Genomic DNA, 20,622 nt, shown 5'->3' on the forward strand with positions numbered 1-20,622 from the left:
AATCGAACCCACGACCTCTCGGTCCGCGACGATAGATCGCCGAGCGTTTAACCCATTGCGCCACAAACGCATTTGCAGAGAGCTACACAGACGCGCCTTTATATCTAACACTCCTCCGTGTACCCGCGCTCTTGCTCGGGGCGGTGCCGCCGCCTACGAGCAGAAAAGAGAAGTACTGCATTATGACACTAACGCGCACCGACAGTGAACGCTTCGGTGGTCTCAGCACTACGACGCCTCGATGCCAGCATTCGAAGGGACGCTGGCATCAAGAAGCACTACCAACGCCACCTAGGTGGCGTTCACCGTACTCAGCACAGCGGAGCGTGGCCTCCGCAATTAGCTCTGAAAATGTTTCTGAAGTTGATCGCGGAGGCTGCAATTACGACGCGCTGTACGCGCTGATTTGACTCGGTGACGATTCAGTTACGTGCTTTGTCTTGCGCGTTGTATCAGTGTGTCAGTTACGTGCTTCGTCTTTCGCGTTGTGCTAGCGTGTGCAGCGTAGTGCAGCTTCCATATGCACGACGGTTGCTCATGGTCATCGACGTTGGTAGTCGTGATGGAGGAGACGTGCCACCAGGCGTCAGCGTAGGTGCATCAACGCCTAAGGGCGCTTTAGCCACAAAACACCAATAGACATTATATATCAATGTGCAATAAACATTACACTACTTCTGTGAAGACACGTTTCACTTTCGTGTTGTATACCGATTCCTATATAAGAGGGATCAACCACTTTTTTTCTTTTTCTTTCGTTGTCTTGTTTTCATTTTTTTTTTCGCTACAACTCACTCTGACATGAACCAACAAGCCCTCAACGGGATTGTCTCTACATGCAGTTATACCGGCAATATGTGTGTACCTATCCTAATGATTGTAGGTGCACGAAATTTGGCTCGCATGTGCTTTTGGATGTCCAAATGCTATACAGCTAGCGAAGCGGTTAATTATACTCAACCGGAGCCGAGAAATTCATGTGTAGCCGTACGGGAGGTCCCTTGTTTTGTTGGAAAGCGCATGTTGCGAGAACGTTCCTGGGACGTTGTCTGGTTCAGTCGACATCTCCCAGAGAGGTCCATATACCGTATGTCCCATCGAAACATTTATGGGCGGCGGCCGCATTTCGATGGGGGGCGAAATTCAAAAACGCCGTGTACCGTGCATTGGGTGCGCCTTAAGGAACCCCAGGTGGTCAAAATTAATCCGGAATCCCCCACTGCGGCGTGCCGCATTATTAGATCGAGGTTTTGGCACGTAAGACCCCAGAATTTTTACATTTGTGGGACATTTTCAGGAGATAAGCGCTTCAATGGGAACCATGGTGCGCGCAAAGTTCAAGAAGATATATATATATAAAACCTCCATGACAAATTATTGCCCTTTCTTCTTTAGAATTGTTTTATTGCGATAGCAATTATATGGACACTCAAAAGCAGATTTCTGCCGTCGGCGTCGCCGTCGCCGTGAGGTTCCGTATGACGTCAATGGAGATGAAATCGTCGCCGCGCGCCGCGATAAGTGGTTCTTGAGGGAAAGGAAAAGGTTGGCGCTATCTTCTGCAGCCCTTGAGGGAGCACGGCTCAGCGCAGCGCCATCGCCGCGCGCCGCCGAACGCTGTATGTGCGAGTGAAAGGGCGCGAGGGACGCGCGCTTTCACGGGGAGTGAACGCACGGCGGAGAACAAACGCGCGTTCTGTGCCGTGCTCCCTTAAGGGCTGCAAAGTAGGCGTCTCTTTCCTCCTTTACAATCACCATATATGTAGAGCAAACGCGCCTTCTTCTGACGCACGAAAGGCCGTGGGGGGGGGGGGGGGGGGGGGGGAGGGAAGGGAGGGGACGTTTAGCAGCGGCACCAAGTGCCTATTTATATCAGAGGCTCCGGCAACAGTCACCAACTCCGCACGCATTTTGTGCGAACGCGGGCAAAACGCCGACGGCGTCGACAACAGTTCTGCGTGTTGCCGGTGATGCTGCATGTCCAAGTTTATACAGCTGATAAAGCTACTATCATTACTCCGTATAGCTCTCTACAAATTTGCTATCGCAATTGATGTTTCGCCTTTCAGGTGAAACTGCGACAACTTTTTTTTTTATATGAACTTCCACGTGGCTAAGATCTCATGTCAGCCAACAAATTCACTGTGTTTATTCACCGTGGCGTGTTCTTCCGCAGCCATGCAAAAGCGTTCTCCCGCGAGTACCGCGCGTAATCAGACGGCGCCCTGCATGCATTAGGCCCATGCGAAGCAACGAATAAGCAGCCGAAACTCGGAAATGCCTTTGCGCGCGCTTGTCATCGGGGAAGGAGGCATGCGAGGCTCATAAGCGCCGGTCCCCTACGATTCCTAGTACAAGGCATTGCTCTTCCGCCTCGCAACAGTGAGCTTCAATTGTCCTCCGTGTGCGTGCGTGTCTTTTGTTCTCTCGAACAAGAGAAAGACGGCACTGCAGGCGAGCCTTAATTGCTTTCAGGTTCCGTATTCGTAACACAAGCGTTTGAGAAACTTGGCACTGCTTTTTTTTTCTTTTCGCCAGCGGCCGCCTCTGTTTCTAAAGCACAGCAGTATACAGTTTTGCGTTATGAAGACGGCAGCTTGAATTATCATTCGCTATGCGGCCCGCAATGCTAGACGATGCCGCGAAGTCGTCGTATTTTTCTGACTGGAGGTAAACAAGCCACGGGCACATTCAACCTGACAACTATATCATGAGGGAAGTTCTAGTGCTCCACTGCAAGGCAGAAAATGTAGTGAGTAAGGCTTATCGCGCTCGCATTATCGCATTTAGTCTTTTGGTAATCCCGATGCACAGCTTCCGTGAACTACACGTGGTGCTGTCAGCGGAATGCCCAGTTAATGCAACTCAATTTTTTTTCTCGCTATCATTCTATAGAATTCATGTGACTGTGACTGGAGCATGCATGCAGTATACCACGAACTGTGAGGGATAGCGTATATTATACAGTGAAAAGCATATACGACACCGACTCGGCAAACTATGTAGTGTATGTAGACTATAGCGAATGCTTTTCACCTCGTGATGCTCATGAAAATTCACAGGATGCAGATAGGTTTCTCAAGAACGGCACAAGGCGCTGCCCAGGGAAAGAGCCGTTCTGGCGGCTCGATATTATTATAACCGCGTGGCCATTTCCGAGCTGAAATCGTTTGCTATATCACTCACGAGCGTATACTACATCTTGTTTCAGCGGCAGCGCGTATTTTTTCTGTTACCATCGCAGCTCTTGCTGTCAAAATCAGGGCACCACATGCGTGAAGAGCGTTCGCTTTGCTCGGCAGGGCCGCTGTTCAGACGCTTTCTTGGCTGTCGGGCATTAATCGCGACGTTCAATTTACCAAGACGCACAGCCTCGCGAGTATTGCCCCGTATCGGCTCCTTGTTTTTTCTGTTTCTGATAAGAACTTGGGAAAATATTTGGCAGCTCCTCATTGCTGTTTTCTTTTCTGACGACGTGTTACGAGCACGCCGCGGAGATTAGTCGATATCGCTTATTCTGTAAACACGCATTGAGCAATTGCTTATACGGGAGAGCGAGAGAAAGGCGAGCACCTCATTGGGTGTCAGAGACGTCTCCGCCTTGAGAGTTTCAAAAGTACTGAAAGGTGACGGGGCGCTTCGGCAGCCGCTCAGAAATTCCTTGTACCAGAAGTTCTCCGAAATTTCTCTCATATATGATTACGAAAGCGTGGTGCGTGCCGTGGTATTGATCGTGAGCGCGCAACCTACGAGTGCTGTCATTGGTGTTTCCCACGTTGGGGGCTGCTAATTCTCGTTCGTGTTTATCGTGGTACGACGAGCGAAGCGCGTGGCTTTGATCGGTGCGCGACGATGTGTGCGTGCATGCGGTGATCTCGACTGCGTTGCGAAATCGTGTTGCGATGTCTCGCGAAGGCGACCGATCGGTGCAGGAAATTACGATGAATGTAATGGGCTACAAAAAAAAAAAAAAAAAAAGAGGGAGAGATAGGTTCGGATTTTATACCATTTGCCAGGTTCTTTTGCCGATCTGCTGGGGATGAAGTGCCCCAGCAAAGCTTATGCCATGGTCGCGTTCGCGTAAACAACGAGCAACTCACAAGCTGCGATTAAGCGTATAGCACTGCTTTATCTCCATTTGGAACAGAAGAATTTGAGGTCTATATATGTTTTGTATTTCCTTCCTTGCGCCGAACAATGCACATGCGGTGCCGTAAACTGAATGCGTGCACATTTATAAGCTCATGGCGCGAGTGAATTTCGCTCTCCGGCTGGTCTTACAAATCGAGTGACCGGTTCTATAGGCACTGGAACCGTGCCTGCGGCAACCGCAGCTCATGGAGGGCCTCCAGAGCGCGAGCCATGAGCTGCTCGCTTTGGACCGTATACTGTACCAACTGTAGTACTTGCACAACACTATTTCTGGGTGTTCGATCCGGGTCGTGCTAACAACGGCTGTACAACTGCGTGCGTGCGTAAATACGGGTGTGTGTGCGCCCCGCGAAGGCCGGCTCGGCGCCTTATCAGAAATGGATCGGCCATCCCGCTCTGTCCGAGTGACGCAACGTCGGCGAAAGCCATGGGGCTGACCTTCAGACGTTCTACATCGACGTATACGCCGAGAGCACGGGGGCAATGAATGGCGTTCGCTTCTTTTATGAGTCCCGGCCGTCTCGTTCCTCGGCCGGGATTAGTTGGGAGTACTTACCGCGGCGCTGATAGCCGACCAAGCGTCGCGCACGACTTGGGCCCTGCGATCGGACCGGATGAGCCCCGGAAGCAATGAAGGATGTATCGCCGCACGTCGCGCGCGGCTTGCAGCAAGAGCGGCCCCCCCAAGCACTTTCTCGTGTTTGTGCGCTGGTTGTTCCGTTCGAGTGCCTCGGCATCACATCGAACAAACTCGAAACTGTGTAGGCGTTGCAACGGAATATGGTGAAAGAGCGTATCGGCGATAGCTATATATAGGTTACGTGTAAGCTGCGCGTGTTCTAGAAACCTATCTTTATTTTTCAGGAGATATAGCCTCCGCAATGCTGTCTACAGTCGAACGCCTTTATAACGAAGTGCTTGGGGCCCCAGAAATCATTCGTTATACAGGTATCTTCGGTGTAAACGTCGCACACCTCGCAAACGGCACACCTCACTATAGAACCGGAACATAATTATTGCTTCGTTGTACAGTTCATTTCGTTGTAGAGGCGCTCGACTGTGTATACTGTTAAAGGGAACACTCTAGTGTGCTGTTCTAAATTTGCTGGTGCTCAAAATTCAGCTTTACGGAATTTGTAGAAGTCGCCTGTGGCAGGTAGCATAATTCTTATCATTGAGCTGGGTTATTCAATGAGGCGGACATTAGTAGCACGAGAAATCGAAACACATATTCAGCTATAACAAAAATTCAATAATTAACTTCTTAGTTAATTACTTTACGACACATGTTTGTTGCAATTTACGAATTGTAGCCGATGAGCTTGTCAGGCGTATCCACTTGGAATGAATTTCCAGAATGACACCAGTTTGGAGATATGAGCCATATGATACTCGCCGTAAAAATGCACTGTTGTTCCACTTACTATTATACCAAAATGCTGTTTTATACATTGAAGCACAATAGTAACTGGAACGCCCATGTATTTCGTCCCACACTTTGGGAAATAATATCTCGAAATTGGTGTCATCTTGGAAATTCATTTCAAGTGGGTGCGTCTTGCAAACTCACCGGCTACAATTCGTAAATTGCAATATGTGTCGTAAAGTAATTAATTAAGAAGTTCATTAGTATTTTTTGTTAATTAGTTGGAAATGTGTTTCGATTTCTCGTGCTACTACTAATGCCCGCCTCTTCGAATAACCCTGCTCAACGATAAGAATTATGCTACCTGCCACAGGCGATTTTTAAAAATTCCGTAAAACTTAACAATGAACACCCTGTATATGGTATACCCCCGCCCTGAATAAAGATATAATAGTGCATGAGCGGAACACAGAATGGTACCGTCGGCAAATTAAACGGCGTATATATATGCATGCAGAACATACAATAAAATGAAAGGATGATTAATCGAGATAGATGACAGCTACTTTTGACAATAGCTATTGTTTGACAACAATGCGTGCTTCAAGAAAGTGCGAACAGCTCGTAGGTGATATTCTCGAAGCATGCAACATACGAACGTATACATGATGACTAGTGAATATATATATATATATATATATATATATATATATATATACACACACTCAGGGTGTTTCAGCGAACACTTTCAAAATTTATTTAAGGTTGCCTGTGGCAGATAACCCAATTCTAGTTAATGAGCTGGTCTACTCGAAGAGGTGGACATTACTTGCACAAAAAATTGAAATGTATAATCGAATAATTAACGAAATTTCACTAATTAAGTTTTTAACTAATTACCTGATGGCCCATATTGCAATTTACAAATTGTAGCCGTGGAGTTCGCAAGGCGGATCCACTTAGAATTAATTCTCAGGATGACACCAGATTCGAGATATTAATTGCCGAACTTTGCCGAGAAATGCATTGGGGTTCCAGTTAATTTTGTGCTTCAATGCATGAAGCGACGTTTTGTTAAGAACCTAACTGGAACGCCAATGCATTTCTCCGCAAAGTTCGGGAATTAATATCTCGAAACTGGTGTCATCCCGAGAATTCTTCCCAAGTGGATCCGCCTTGCGAACTCCACGGCTACAATTTGTAAATTGCAATATGGACCATCAGGTAATTAGTGAAACACTTAATTAGTGACTTTCTGTTAATTATTCGATTATGCATTTCAATTTCTTGTGCAAGTAATGACCGCCTCTTCGAGTAGACCAGCTCGTGAACTATAGAATTGTCCTATCTGCCCCAGGCAACGTTTAAGAATTTTTGAAAGTGTTCGCTGAAACACCTTGTATATACGAGCGGAGGTCTGTCTGCGGCGGCTGCTGCGAATTACGCTCACGCGTCTCCCATGCGCTGCCTCTCGCGATTTCCCGATTAGCGAGACAGTGACGCCACGCTTCGCTCCGTTTGCAACGTGCCGCACGAGACAGATTGTCCGCGCCAGCCAATCGCGAAATGAAAACACATATAGAGCTGCGCTCGCATTTCGCATTCGGGAGCATAGTAATCGTCGGTGAATTTTGTTATTTACGTCTTCGCACTGTTTCCATTGCTTGTTCTTGTGAAAGACCTGCAACGTAGTTCGTAGTCTTGGCGCGCAGATATGTAGGAAGGCTGCACTCTGGTGGCGTATGCGCATTGTCGCCACGTTCTTCCGCTCATTGCACGACAAGCAAATGCGCTCAGAAAGAAATTTGCATGCGGTAGCTTAGAAAATCACCTACGCATACTGAATATGCGAGGGTATCGGGGGCTTATGGCTTCGGGGCACTGTTCTATAGACAGATGCGCGCGCTTAGAGTCGAAGTCGACGTATATGGTATAGGGAGGACAAACGGGAAAAGCACTGACTTTTAATTTAAAAGGCAACTGTATATAGTTGTTTTTGAGAAGGCTGCCGGTGTGAAAGAGAAGGTCATTCACAAACAGATCGTATCCATAAAAATCGCCGAACGGCGCTATAACTTCCGTCATGCCTTTCCACGTGTATACCGTTTAGATTTGTTTCGTGTTTAGTTCGATGACCTTCCATGCGAGCGGTCAAGGTCTCGGTTGTCGCGCAACCTTCACAAACAAAAGCATTAAGCCATATAAGAAGCCGTAACAAAGAAAAGAATTAAGACTCTGTGAACTTCGACTGGCGTTTCGTAAAGCGCGTGGTTGTCGGTCGAGAGTTTGGCGAAGTTCTTGTCCACATGCCTATTACGTTTCGTCCCCGATTTTAACACGCTTGTACCGCTGCGTCTGAACTACTTTGAATGAAGGTATATCGCTAACACCGATTTAACGGATAACACACGTACGTAATATAACGTCGTTTAACATACAATAATACAACGACGCGTGCCTTTCACAGCCGATTTACTCGAAATTCCGTTTCGGCCAAATCGTAGTCACTTAGCTATATATAGGTGACTACGCTCGCATATACAGGGTGTTTCAGCGAAACCTTTCAAAATTTATTTAAGGTTGCCTGTGGCAGATAGCCGAATTCTAGTTATTGAGCTGGTCTACTGGAAGAGGCGGACATTACTTGCACAAAAAATTGAAATGCATATTCGACTACGAGTTCAGAAACCTATCGCTGAGCAGGAACGCGATTAACGCCATCCGTACGGGCAGGAAGAAAGGAACGGGTGCTAAGACACGTCGCTCTCGGCTCCCGGCAAAAATATCGCGTCGAGCCGCTAGTAACTCGGTACAGCTTGTCAATCCTTCAGCTATCGACGAGCAGAAAATAAACGAAACAAGTCAGCAACGTAGCAAACGCACAAAAAGCGTGCAGCTGACAGCGAGTCTGCCGTGTTTCCCTTGCCTTCCACGCGCTCGCACGAGGAAAGAACGAGCAGTGATGCAACAAAATAGCACTATAACGTCGCTCGTAGGCTCGCTAGCGCAGGCAGCGCCATCCGGTGTGCGGACGGCGTAGCCGCGTCAGCGCGCTTCCCCCCGCGCTGCAGAGCGGCTGTCGGCTGTCGCGGTGGTGCGCGGGTGGGCGCACCAATGGGTGTGAAAGCTGCGGTCGGCGCTGGAGGCCGTCGGCGTCTGATTCACCGCGAAAAAAAAACTTTGCTCAGGTAAGAGGCGAGAGAGTCCATATTCTTGCAGAGAGCAGCCGCTGTTCACTGGTGCATCCGTGCAGCTTATAGAAACGGCAATGGCCCACTTGCCGGAGAAAGCTATGCGCTCGGTTCGCTTTCGTTGAAGAGCTGCGGGGACAGCTTTGCGCGGCTCCCGCAGTTCGTCCGTGCGCGCCCTACCTAGATTTTGCTAAACCTGCGAAATCCTGCTCGATCGCTTCGATCACGCCCTTGCAAAGAAGAAAAATGGTATGTCCCTCGTCAGTTTGATGCTTGTTTGGGTATACCTGGATGTCTTGTGGCTCGTGAATACCGGCAGCAACAAATCGAGGTTCGAACTTAATTGGTTTCGTAAAGTCGCGGGCTGTGGTGTGGAATGCCACGATACCTTCCGACAAATGGTTTCCGGCGGTCGTGATTGCTGTGTGTATTTATTTATGAGTCTTTATTACGGTGCCCTTTATTTACAAGTTTTGATTTAAGCTATGAGATTGCGCAAATTAAGTTAGTTTTTGTTTCATTTTGTTCCGACTTTATTTTACTAACTCTCGGGAGCTGCCTTGCCGATTTTTGAATCTTAAAAAAAAAAAAAAATATTTCGGCTTTCAGTCCGTGTGATATGGTCAAAGTATTTGGCAGCATCATAGCGTTCTTGCTTCGAGTGGTCGCGATATGGTGCACCAAAACTCTCGTTGCGTGCGAGAAGTATGTGTGACGAATATATTGATACGGGCGTTTTGCGGTCGCAGAACAACAACAACAATAATAATAATAATAATAATAATAATAATAATAATAATAATAATAATAAAACGCACCATTATAGATTAGCCGGGTGCTTTCGTTGACGTGTTTACCGATACGGTACTCGAAGCTCAAGTGTTAATTCGAACTCCGACCCTTTTCCGTACTCGAGAACGCGGGACGATAGCAGGGAAAAGAAGAAAAAAAGAAGTGGAGGCAGAAAGAAAGGGTGTACATATGGTGGCTCATATATCCGTATCTTTGGGTCCTCATGGAGTATGTCGGGTCATTGACATTGAGTCAGTTTATTCATATGTTATATAATGTACATTGGTTTAATCTGATATCCTGCAAAGGGCCACGATTTTAAACATTCATGTTTAAAACAAGGGATTGATGTAACCCATTTGATCCAAAAGTTACATCAAAACTTTGGTGGGACATTGTTTAGAGCATCCGTTATACTTCCAGTGGGCGGTTAAATTTTTTGACATCCATTTGCACCTACAAAAATCTACTGCAGTGTCGTGTGAATTATATGCTCTAGGAACAACTAGTTGTCAAGTCAGGGAACTACTGTGACATTTGAATAGCCTGCATGAGACAATGGAGAAGCTTGTGACACAATTGAGAAGGTTTGGGACAATAGGATATGCACATGTGGAAAGGAAACACAATATATCTATGCGAGTAGCTGGTTTTTTTTTTTTTTTTTTTACATTGTATACCTTCAATGCATCCTCGTGTAGGCTTTGTAGAAATAATGTTTAAGTAATAATAATATTTAAAGTATATCATTAAATCATTCAACAGCATCTTGGGGGAAAGTTTATATTCATTACAACTCCCATTAAACTTGGCTTTAAGAAAAAGCTGTACACCTAACTTTTCTATCATAGTTGAACTGTAACTTCCAATTATTTTATTTATTTATTTATTTATTTATTTATTTATTTATTTATTTATTTATTTATTTATTTATTTATTTATTTATTTATTAAATACTGTCAACCCCTGACTGAAGGTCATTACAGGGAAGGCAAAATAAAAAGCACAACTAAAGAAACTGATCTATACAGAACAGTCAGTCATCAAAAACTAAACACAAATTATGAATCACATTTGTGGTAATACATGTCCATAGTGTGTTCAAAAGCGCAGACATCATCTTAACCAACACCAGACCTGGGCAAGTGGCTCCATAATTCAATTGCATATGGAAAAGAATGAGAATTCAGATGTGTCACTACGGATATTATGTGGCTGAAAAACATAATCCTGACTTAATCGCAGGTTCCGTCTTCCTGGCGCACGTAGATATTCTGTTTCATTACCTGAAACAGGATTTTTATTCTATACTTCTTTCTGCTATGGAGTCTGTCCTACGATACCTGGAACATATAAAACATGCGGTTAATATCAGGATTATTTTAAACTTCCATTTGAGGGACTTTGGTTAGGACTCCGAACTACCAAGTTTACTAAATTACTGCGATTTTGTTCACTATAATGTTTTTTTTGTTTGTTTGTTGCATTGACATACTTATATTGTACATGGAAACTGCCTTCAAGAGGCCGTAGTGGCCAAATGCAGATGCCAAGCACACAAGTGTTCAATTGCACGAAATGTTCAACCCGGTGGCTATCTGTGTCAAATAAAGATGTTAGATTCATATTCACACATCACGAATAATCGTTGCTTAAATATGAATTAAGTGTTTCCTATCATATTGCTAACGACTGTACATTATGATCATCTCTTACTGCACTCTCAGGCCATTTTCTGATATTGTGTAATTTCCATTGGACATATTACATGTGCCACTAACCATAACATTTTCATGTCATAGGCAACTGTAATCACATAAGATCTAGCCGTTTTTTTTTCCTATTTTATTGTAGAATATCTCGAGTTTTAAAGCAAAACAGTACCTTTTCTTTTTTTTTTAACTTTCTAGAAATATGCATAGGATATTGTTCATTCTGATTTTAAAAAATTACCCGTGTTTTATTTGTTCTTAATCTCAAAATCACTTTGCTGCAGATGTACTTAAATTTACTCAAGTTCTGTTTAATCTTGCAAGCTCCACTTGTTATATGTACACAAAAGTTCACTTGATGATTTTTAGGTTTGGGATCTCCTAAAGGTTTTGGGATCTCCTTTTTAGGTTTGGGATCTCCTGGGTTTGGGATTCGCAGGCTTCTTTCACGCTTGGAAAAACACTTTTATGTAGGATGTATTGAGCAACAGAAAGTTGTATTGGGAGTTCTTCGGGTTGCTCTACAATTTTCTCATTGACACTGTTCATCTAATCATAATATTTGAGAGGTTGATTAATTAATTAAAACTAATTATGTAATTAGGCAGAATGCAAAAAAATTATCTGAGTATCTCCAAGCAACGGCAAACAACGTTACCTTGGTTCTTTCCAGCTACGTGGCATTTGCATATCATTATGACTTGATGCATGATAGTTGAGACACCCCACCCCGTATATGGAACACAATGAACTGTAGTGCACTAGTTTTATAACTCGGCACTAATCAATGGGCATCCCAAGGGCAGACTTTGTGGCAGTTCTCATTGTGGACCATTCATTATGTAGTGAATCACTTTATTAGCACACTCAGTTTTCTTTTTTGGTGTCCTGAAGCACAGGTAGTTTCTTTATGATGGTAATTTGTGACTTATATAGTTAAATGGCAAAGGCATTGTAGCGCAAATAAAAACGGAACACAAAGAACACAAGACGCAATATGGTATGGCATACCAGTGGTTTTTTTTAGTACCGCGTAAACTCGCTGGCCTGTGCCCTGTCATTTTATGCAAAAACAGAAAGCATGGATACCCGAATAATCACGCCAGGCCATATGTGAGATTAGTAGCTGGTGTGGCTTATTTGTTACCATTGTCATGTGGGAAGGCATATATAGGTCAAACTGGATGCTGCATACACTCAATTAAAAATAAAGGCAATGCGCATCTGCCTGCACATTGCATGGCTTGCTGTGTGAACCTCGGGATTGCGAGATAGCGAGATTTTGAGCAGAAGCAGAAAAACTACTGCACGTGAAGTTTTGGAAGCCTTCCAGGGAAAAGAGGCATGGAATGCGTCAACACTACTTTTGTGTGTCTATTTGGAAGCAAGATGCGATTTTTCCTTTCCTTTTTTTTTTTTTTTTTTTGCTTTGACAAATCTCTGCATATGTACTTTTTGTTGTATGTTTCTTCTGGTCTTCTAAGGGACTGTAATAAATCAGTTGTGAGTGTAGCATCAACGGTGTTTGGTCTTGTGTTCTTTGTGTTCATTTTTATTTGCGCTACAATGTCTTCAAGTATCAACTAACTAGCCCAAGAACAAGTTATATATAGTCAAATGTTGTGACATTGTGAAAGACATGGCTGTAAGAACAGTTTGAAGTGAGATTAAGATTATTCTCAAATGTGGAGTGAGTTGCAGCTGCTCAGTCACAGTGATTTTGTCTAAATTGATAGCAAGAATGGCTAATAATGGAACACATTTGAGATGAGATACTAGGTGCTTACTTGCTAGCAGTCTTTCAATGGATAAACGGAGAGAGAGAGATACAATCTTTAATATATGTATATGGTCACGAATGACGTAACTCCGAAATGTCATGCATCAGAAATATGTGCAATATTGCTGTAGGCACTAGTATGACCTTATAACCAGTTGGTAGTCATGAAAAAAAAATGCATGTTCGAACTTAAATCGGTCATAAAAACTTTAGCCACAATATCAATTCATGTCAAACAATTGACTCGTACAGCATTCAGAGCTGTGGCATATGTTTGCCCTTTCTCAAATTTTTTGCACAATTTGTTTTTTTCGTTTGTGCAATGGAGTGGAGTGTTTTTGAATGTACACTGAGGCCTTAAGAAGTTCATGCAAATGAGTGCTGCTTTTTTTGTAGGAACAGAGCTTGTACACAGTGCCATAGCTGTGATGCTATTGCAGTGCGTTCAGTAATTTCTGTTATGCAAATCCTTGCCTGCAGGAGACTACAATTGATCACACCTTTGAGTGAAGAAGCACCTTGCCCCACTCGCCATGTCCTTAACACTACCATATTGTCTGTAAGTATATGTTGTATTTTGCTTGTTTACTCTTTGCCTGAAATGTCCCACAGAGGCACAGTTATTTATGCAAGTGTTTCACTTTCATTGTCTATTTTTTGAGCCGTGAGCCTCTATGTAAAGCTAATTTGTGAAGTTATTAGTTTGTATTGTGAGACCACAACAGGCAAAAATGCAAAATATATTGGAATGATGTGCACTGTTTGAAAATATATGTAATGTATTGCAATGATAATGAAATCTTGTTCTCTAGGGCAAGTAAATATTGGCTAGTTATTAATAGGTCATATTCTTGAGGTCTCCTTATGATTTGTTGTTGCTACATGTGTGTCATACTCACATATAAGGCAAAATTACTTAAGCAAGAATGGCACAATATCCTTCTAGGCTGTCAATCAGTATGGCCAGCCCTAACCACTCCCTAAATTTTGTTTTGTTTATCGGGCATTCCTGGCCTTACATCGTGCCAACGGTTAAATGCTGTCAATTAGAAAATGTACTAAATATGTAGGGAACATACTATGCTGATGTAATGAAATGCAACAATGGAAATTTAAATTAGAACACTCCACATGTACATTTATGTCATGTCGTTACGAATCTGGTCTCTAAAGGTGGTGCAGACTCTGATCTGAGTGTACGAGCCAAAGTTATGACGATTTTTCATGCCGAAAGTTACTAACTGGAAGCAGTGATAGTAGTGAAAGTATGCACATTAGTTAGTCCTATATTTACGCATTTCATTCTGTGAGTGTAGTACAGCATGTCACTGCATACACTTAATATTTTCAGTGTGTAATTGTAATTGTAGGCCATGTTGCTGGCATACTGGGTGCGCGAGGTATTTGAGAACACAATTCCTTATTGCCATAGACACCAGAAGGCTCATCATATCTATCTAGGCGTGCGGCTTGTCGGTTGACCCCTTATCATTCATACTGCGCAGTTTGTTCAAAGATGGACGCGTACAGGTTGACGCAGGAAATGAAATGTCATGCAGTCCTCGTCGCTCTGGCCACACACCACAGCGACTTGGATATTGACACCTTTCTGAATGTAGCGAAGTCTTTTGTTAACAAGGTGCGGGCAGAACTGATGTGTTCTGGCTGTGAGGTGGCATCTGTGGCAAAAGGGCAAAACCACAGTCAGCGGTCAGACGCACAGTCAGCGGTCATTTTTGTGAAAATGTGTCTATGTTTGCTGGAGATATTCTTCTCTGCCTGAAGCCAACATTATGTTCTTAAATACCTCGTGCACCCGGTACTTTAATAATTTCTATCGTGATGATATGCCTCATAAAGTGTCACTTTATAAAGACCAGTCAATTCTCTTTTATTACCTAGGGGCAGTCATTAAAATAGTATTACTTGTGTGCCTCAGCACATCCCTCCAATATATTCTTTTCATGATGAGGACATTGTAATACGAATTAAATGAAAGCAGATAAATGACATAAAGAAGGTATTACATGCATGTGTGGAATGCTTAGGAACAAAATAAAGTAGTGGCTTGGAACATTTGTTTGGTCACAACAATAGCAAAGACTGAGAATTGCAAGTGTTATATCGCAATCTGCTTATGCATAAAGAATAATTTGGGTCATAGCTTCACAACAGTGGTCTTCCTCTCACTGATATTGATGAGCTAGGTCTTGTGATTTTGAGAAGTGTTTCTCGGCAGGTTAGACATGCACAAACTGATAGCCATTCTTGATAAATGAAGGACATACATTTAATATAAGGAGACAATGAATTGGATATTGCAATTAGCAAAGCACCATATTTTTTTTTTCTTCATTGTAAGTTGCTTGGTTGCATACAATAAAGAAAGTTTGAAAATTGGTGAGCATGATATTTTTTTATTCAGTTGTCTTTGCAACTTTCAGTTATTCAAAGGACTGTACTCAGAAGGAATAATTGCATAGTGTTCACTCTTAAATATTATCATGTACTCATTACAACCTTGTTCAACACACTGACCACTTGTTTGAATTGTACAGGGATATATATATATATATATATATATATATATATATATATACACATTTAAATTTTCATGGTGGACAATATCCTTTCTTTGAGCGAATTACTTTGGAAATTTGTTGGTACAGGAAGACCCCTTAGGCATTTCTGCGGCACCGTTGTTTGTGTAGGAAAGGACCCTAGCATGCTTTTTGCAGAAGCCTTGCTATGTTGCATTGAGACAAACTGATGTTATTATGAGAGCAATCTTGGACAGATCTTCTTCCTTGAGCACATGTCTTAAGAGACCATCTGTTTTAAGCACTGTGTGTATAATATCTTTTCTTTCACACTGTCTGACAGTTTTGTTATGCGATATAGTAGCATCATTGCTCTGCTTTGAAATACTTTACTTTTATTCTAATCTCTTAAACTGTAGCTCTCAGCATTTTATTTATTTATTTGTTTACTTATTGCCATTTTGGTGGTTATGTTTCTTTGCTTTGGTGCCATTATTTTTCTTTATGTACTCTTTGTTGTCTTACTTTTCTTGATGCGTGTATATCTCTCACTGAAATGTTTGAACCTGTGTTCTCACTGTGCTGTATAATCTTATATTGCTTGTTTACATTGTGCCATTCTAATCATTTGCACGCATACTGATTTTAAACTTGCATGCATAGAATCAACTAGTGTCTTAATTACCAATAGGAGGTCCCCCTGACGGTATTGATTTGGGACTTTTTCCTGTAGCTCTTATACCAACATATTTCTGTATCTTTTTGCTTTAATAATAATTAAGCCTCAACTTCATCTGCATTTTGAACTGGCCAGGGCTCCTGCAGGAACCATTAGAAAGAAGTACTAGGTGAAGCACCTGCTATCAGCTGAATTTATTCCAGTTGTCAAGTGTTATCATTGATACTCTGAAGTCTTTAGGTATTCTGTAAATTTTGATCTCGTAATTGTGTCATATTGACTGGATAGAAATGAAAATGTAAGAACACTGGTGGTCTAATAGGTTTGGCTGTGCAAATAACCTCAGGAAGTTCCACCTGTTTGCAAAATATAATGCATGCTGTATTGGTGTCAGTGTACAGAAATAATTCTGTCAAGGGCTTTTGGTGATATACGTGAAAAAGGTGAAGGGTGAAATTCTACTGGTTATTAGTTTTATCTCACTTTGGTTATCGTTCAGTCAAAGTTGTATACACTAGATGGTATGTAGTCAAAACGTAAAAGTTCTCCCAGATTTGTGCATGATATGAATACATATTGTCTTTTCACAAAATGCCTAAAATAAACTTGATTAGTGGAGTTCATTGGTCAATGGAAAAATGAATTGCAAATGGTAGATGTAACACGGCTGAAAAGAGGCCGAAAGACTTATCGCTGTGAAGTGTGTAAAATATATTAGTATTAAAATAATGACAATGACTAGTGATGGTGTGCTATTACCATAAAAGTTCCATTACAAAGGAGGATATAAAGCATGTCTGTGACAGTAGCACTAGCTAGTGCCTGACCAGAGCCGTTGAATGCGAGGGCTGGGAGGCACATGCTCTACAAGAGCTAAAATAAACTTATTAACTGGTATTAGATTAAGGAACATATCATCTGCCATGATGGTATGGCAGCTGGGGCATTGTTTGAGAGCTTGTGCTGTCTCATGGGTTGAGTTTACAGCAGATATAAGGCATATGCTTAGGTGACATCGAAAAACTGCTTTGAGTTTGGATTTTAGTACACAGTAAATAGTGCCAAGTGGTATAAACTATTCTGCAACCTCTCATGTATTGTTCTGTACCATATCAGTAGGTTCGAACCAGAAACTGGTATGTTTCTCAAAATGAGATTTGATCTCCAAGTTTCAAAAAGTTCCGACACAGAATATTCATTCCTTGACGTCTGACATTGCCTTTTTGTAGTGACTCATGTCATTTCTTTAGTACTGTAAAGAAAAGGAAACTATCTAGATGGTTTAATTAAGCCAACTACAGGACAGAGACCTCTCTAATCTTTTTAATTATCCTTGTAATGCACCAATCACCAGACATCCATACCACAAAATTTCCAATATCAACGCGTCCTTGCTGCCTTCACCTGCTTTCTTTCTTTGGCTAGCCATTGATCTCCATGAATTATATAGCTGCTGGAAGTTGATGATCGTCCTTCACACGTCTAGAGGAACAAATAAACATAACAAGGGCTTCCAGGGAAATGGAATCATAATCATGAATTAATTTACTTAACCTTTAAGAGCACTAACTGGGGATGTTACGTAAAGGGGGAGCAGTAAAAGAAAACAAAAGTGCACAAGGTTTTTTTTTCGAACATGAGTGAGTCTTGTAAACAGTGTAGTTCAATAAAGTGAATACTAAAATACATCAGTGTTCCGGCAGTCATTTTACGCCGTAGCTGAATTAAAAATACAAAAAAGAAATAGGATGAATAATAGCTGTAGCTAAGTAACAAAACTTATATAGCATGCAATTGTCTAAATTATAGCATTGCAACCTATCTTCTTGCGTGACAATCTATCTTGTCCTTCTCTCATGCAGCACTCCGCTAAAATATCCTGAGTGCCTCCCAACGAACAAAAGAGCACCACCGGGTAGCAGGTGTTCTGCGCTGTGGCCTCCACATTCTGGCTGCCTTTGAAGGAGGCAACGACAGTAGCATGGCGGGCCACCAGGCAAGCTTCTCTGCGAGCCGGTCGGCCCCGGAGGAGGAGCGAACGTCGGTGCGCATTTCCCTGCAACCCTCGCACATTTCGCTGCCCACGTATCGCCACTCGTCCGGGGGCAGCATCAGCCTCGGCGGCCGACGCTACTCGGGCCTGCTGCCTATGCTGTTTGACCGGGCAGCACGCTCCTGGTGGGACCCGCGCTTCGACTCACACATTCTTGAAGCCCAGTACAAACGGAGCACATTTCCGCAGCTGCGCCAGCGGTTCCAGTATGCCCTCTGCTACTGTGTGCTGGCTTCCCTGCTGTACTGCATCTACTCGGCCAGCATGGTGCGGCCGCACTGGGTTGCTGCAGTCGTGGTGTCACTACTGGTATCAGTGTCGAGCATGGCTGCTCTCGTGTTCACCCAGTCACGGCACTATACTGCCAATTATGTCAAGGTGTCACTAGCCACTGTGGTCGTGCTGTGCACGGCATCCCTTTCAGTGTTTGTGCCGATTGTATACGAGCGTGGCGATGACAGTGCAGTTCACATTTTGTCTGTGGGGGCCTTCTCGCTCTGCATCCTGGTGCTGATGATCACATACGCGCTACTGCCGATGCCCCTCTATTTGGTTGTGGCTGTTTGCAGTGCCTACTCGATACTTTTTGAGATTCTTTCGGCGCTGCTTATTCCCACCCTTACGGGCACTGTTGTGGCTGTGCGCGTGCTCCTACAGCTGTGCGTTCACCTCGTCGGTCTGCACACCCGGGTGATGACTGAGATTGGAATGCGTAACACATTCTTCAAAGTTGGCCAGTCACTCATGGTGCGTCGGGACCTTGAAGTGGAGAAGCAGCTTAAGGAAAAAATGATTCATTCGGTCATGCCGCCCAAGGTGGCCGAGTGGCTTATGACCAATGCGGAAGAGGATGACACGTCCTCCGAGCAGCCTCGAAAGCCTTCAACCAGTCCCCGGCCTTCACAGATGATCTTCCGTCCCTTCAACATGCACCGCATCGAAAACGTCAGCATCCTCTTTGCCGACATTGTTGGCTTCACACAGATGAGTGCCAACAAGTCTGCTGAGCATTTGGTGGGCCTTCTGAATGACCTTTTTGGGCGCTTTGACTATCTCTGCAACAAGCTTGGATGTGAGAAGATAAGCACTCTTGGCGACTGCTACTACTGTGTCTCCGGCTGCCCCGAGCCACGTCCTGACCATGCCCGTTGTTGTGTGGAAATGGGACTTGCCATGATACGTGCCATTGCTGAATTTGACGAGGACACTAATGAGTCGGTGAACATGCGTGTGGGTGTTCACACAGGCACTGTACTGTGCGGAATTGTGGGCACCAAGCGCTTCAAGTTTGATGTCTGGTCCAATGATGTCTCCTATGCCAACAAGATGGAGTCAACTGGGCGACCTGGCAGGGTGCATGTGTCAGACAGCTCCCATGCATTTCTCATTGACCATTACTACATGGAGGAAGGGCCAATGGACCTAAGTGAGTAACCGCACTTTTCTTTCTTATGTTTGGCATTGACTGCACATTGCTTATCACATATGTCTTGAGAACTACTCTGATTGTGCCTGTGCAGGTCTCTTACTACGTTTCTTCATTCATGATGCACCACAATGCTTTCTGTTCCACCCAGCTGCCACATGTAGGCCAGACTGCAGTGCTGCTTCCAATTATACTTGAATGAATTTTTCTGTGATTTTCTTTTAGATAGATAAAGCACCCAGACAGCTTCACTGTCATCAGCACCTGGCACTCTAGACCTGTATTGGAACTTTGGAATTACACAGTGGTTGTGCTTAGCACTCAGACATTATGACTGCTGTCTGTTTGCTGAAGCCAAACGATTGCTTCATTTCTTTATCTCAAGTACCATCTACCTTCCACATGCTGTCTTGCGGGCTTAGAAAACCTCTTTGCAGCTTGCATATACACTTTCCATAGCAGGATCAGTGCATTGGCGCTTCTAATCTAGACTTGTGTGCAGCCTGTAGCTGGGTGCTGACAGTTGCAACTATAGTCAGTTTGTACTTAGTCATGCATTGTTATGCAAGTTAAACAATGCAAGGAGACTAGCAACAATCTTTTGTTTATTTGTGCCATTACTTCTTGCGTTAATGGCAACCACATGAAACATTTTTCTCACTTAGTTTTGGTGTGGCATATGATCTAGTGTTGCTCCATCTATTTTGGACTGCATGATGACCACACCGTTACCCCTGCTGAAATGTGCTCCATGTGATCACCAGTTTATACGGATAAACCATGGTGCATTTTTTCATGTGATAGCATTTTAGGTGGACCTCACGCACTTTGTAGGTATCCATCTGACAATAAATGCGGGCCGATCCCAAAGGCAGTGCAATCTAACACAGCGTCTCCAAGAACTTGCTATCACTAGGGAATAATGCGAGAA

General features: G+C 43.5%; 1 protein-coding gene across 4 annotated transcripts in view; it reads left to right on the forward strand.

Annotated features, from left to right (window-relative positions):
* LOC119449545 (adenylate cyclase type 9) overlaps nucleotides 1-20,622 on the forward strand; it is a 122,961-nt gene that overhangs the window by 68,334 nt on the left and 34,005 nt on the right. For 2 of the 4 annotated variants that reach the window (XM_037712734.2, XM_049665293.1), the window contains exons 2-3: nucleotides 13,474-13,552; nucleotides 18,075-19,691. In XM_037712734.2, coding sequence (XP_037568662.1) covers nucleotides 18,194-19,691 — 1,498 coding nt within the window. In that variant the 5' untranslated portion in view covers nucleotides 13,474-13,552; nucleotides 18,075-18,193. The other 2 variants (XM_037712733.2, XM_037712735.2) reach the window with 2 other exon arrangements.

The sequence above is a fragment of the Dermacentor silvarum genome, chromosome 4 (genome assembly GCF_013339745.2).
Source record: "Dermacentor silvarum isolate Dsil-2018 chromosome 4, BIME_Dsil_1.4, whole genome shotgun sequence".
NCBI lineage: Eukaryota > Metazoa > Arthropoda > Arachnida > Ixodida > Ixodidae > Dermacentor > Dermacentor silvarum.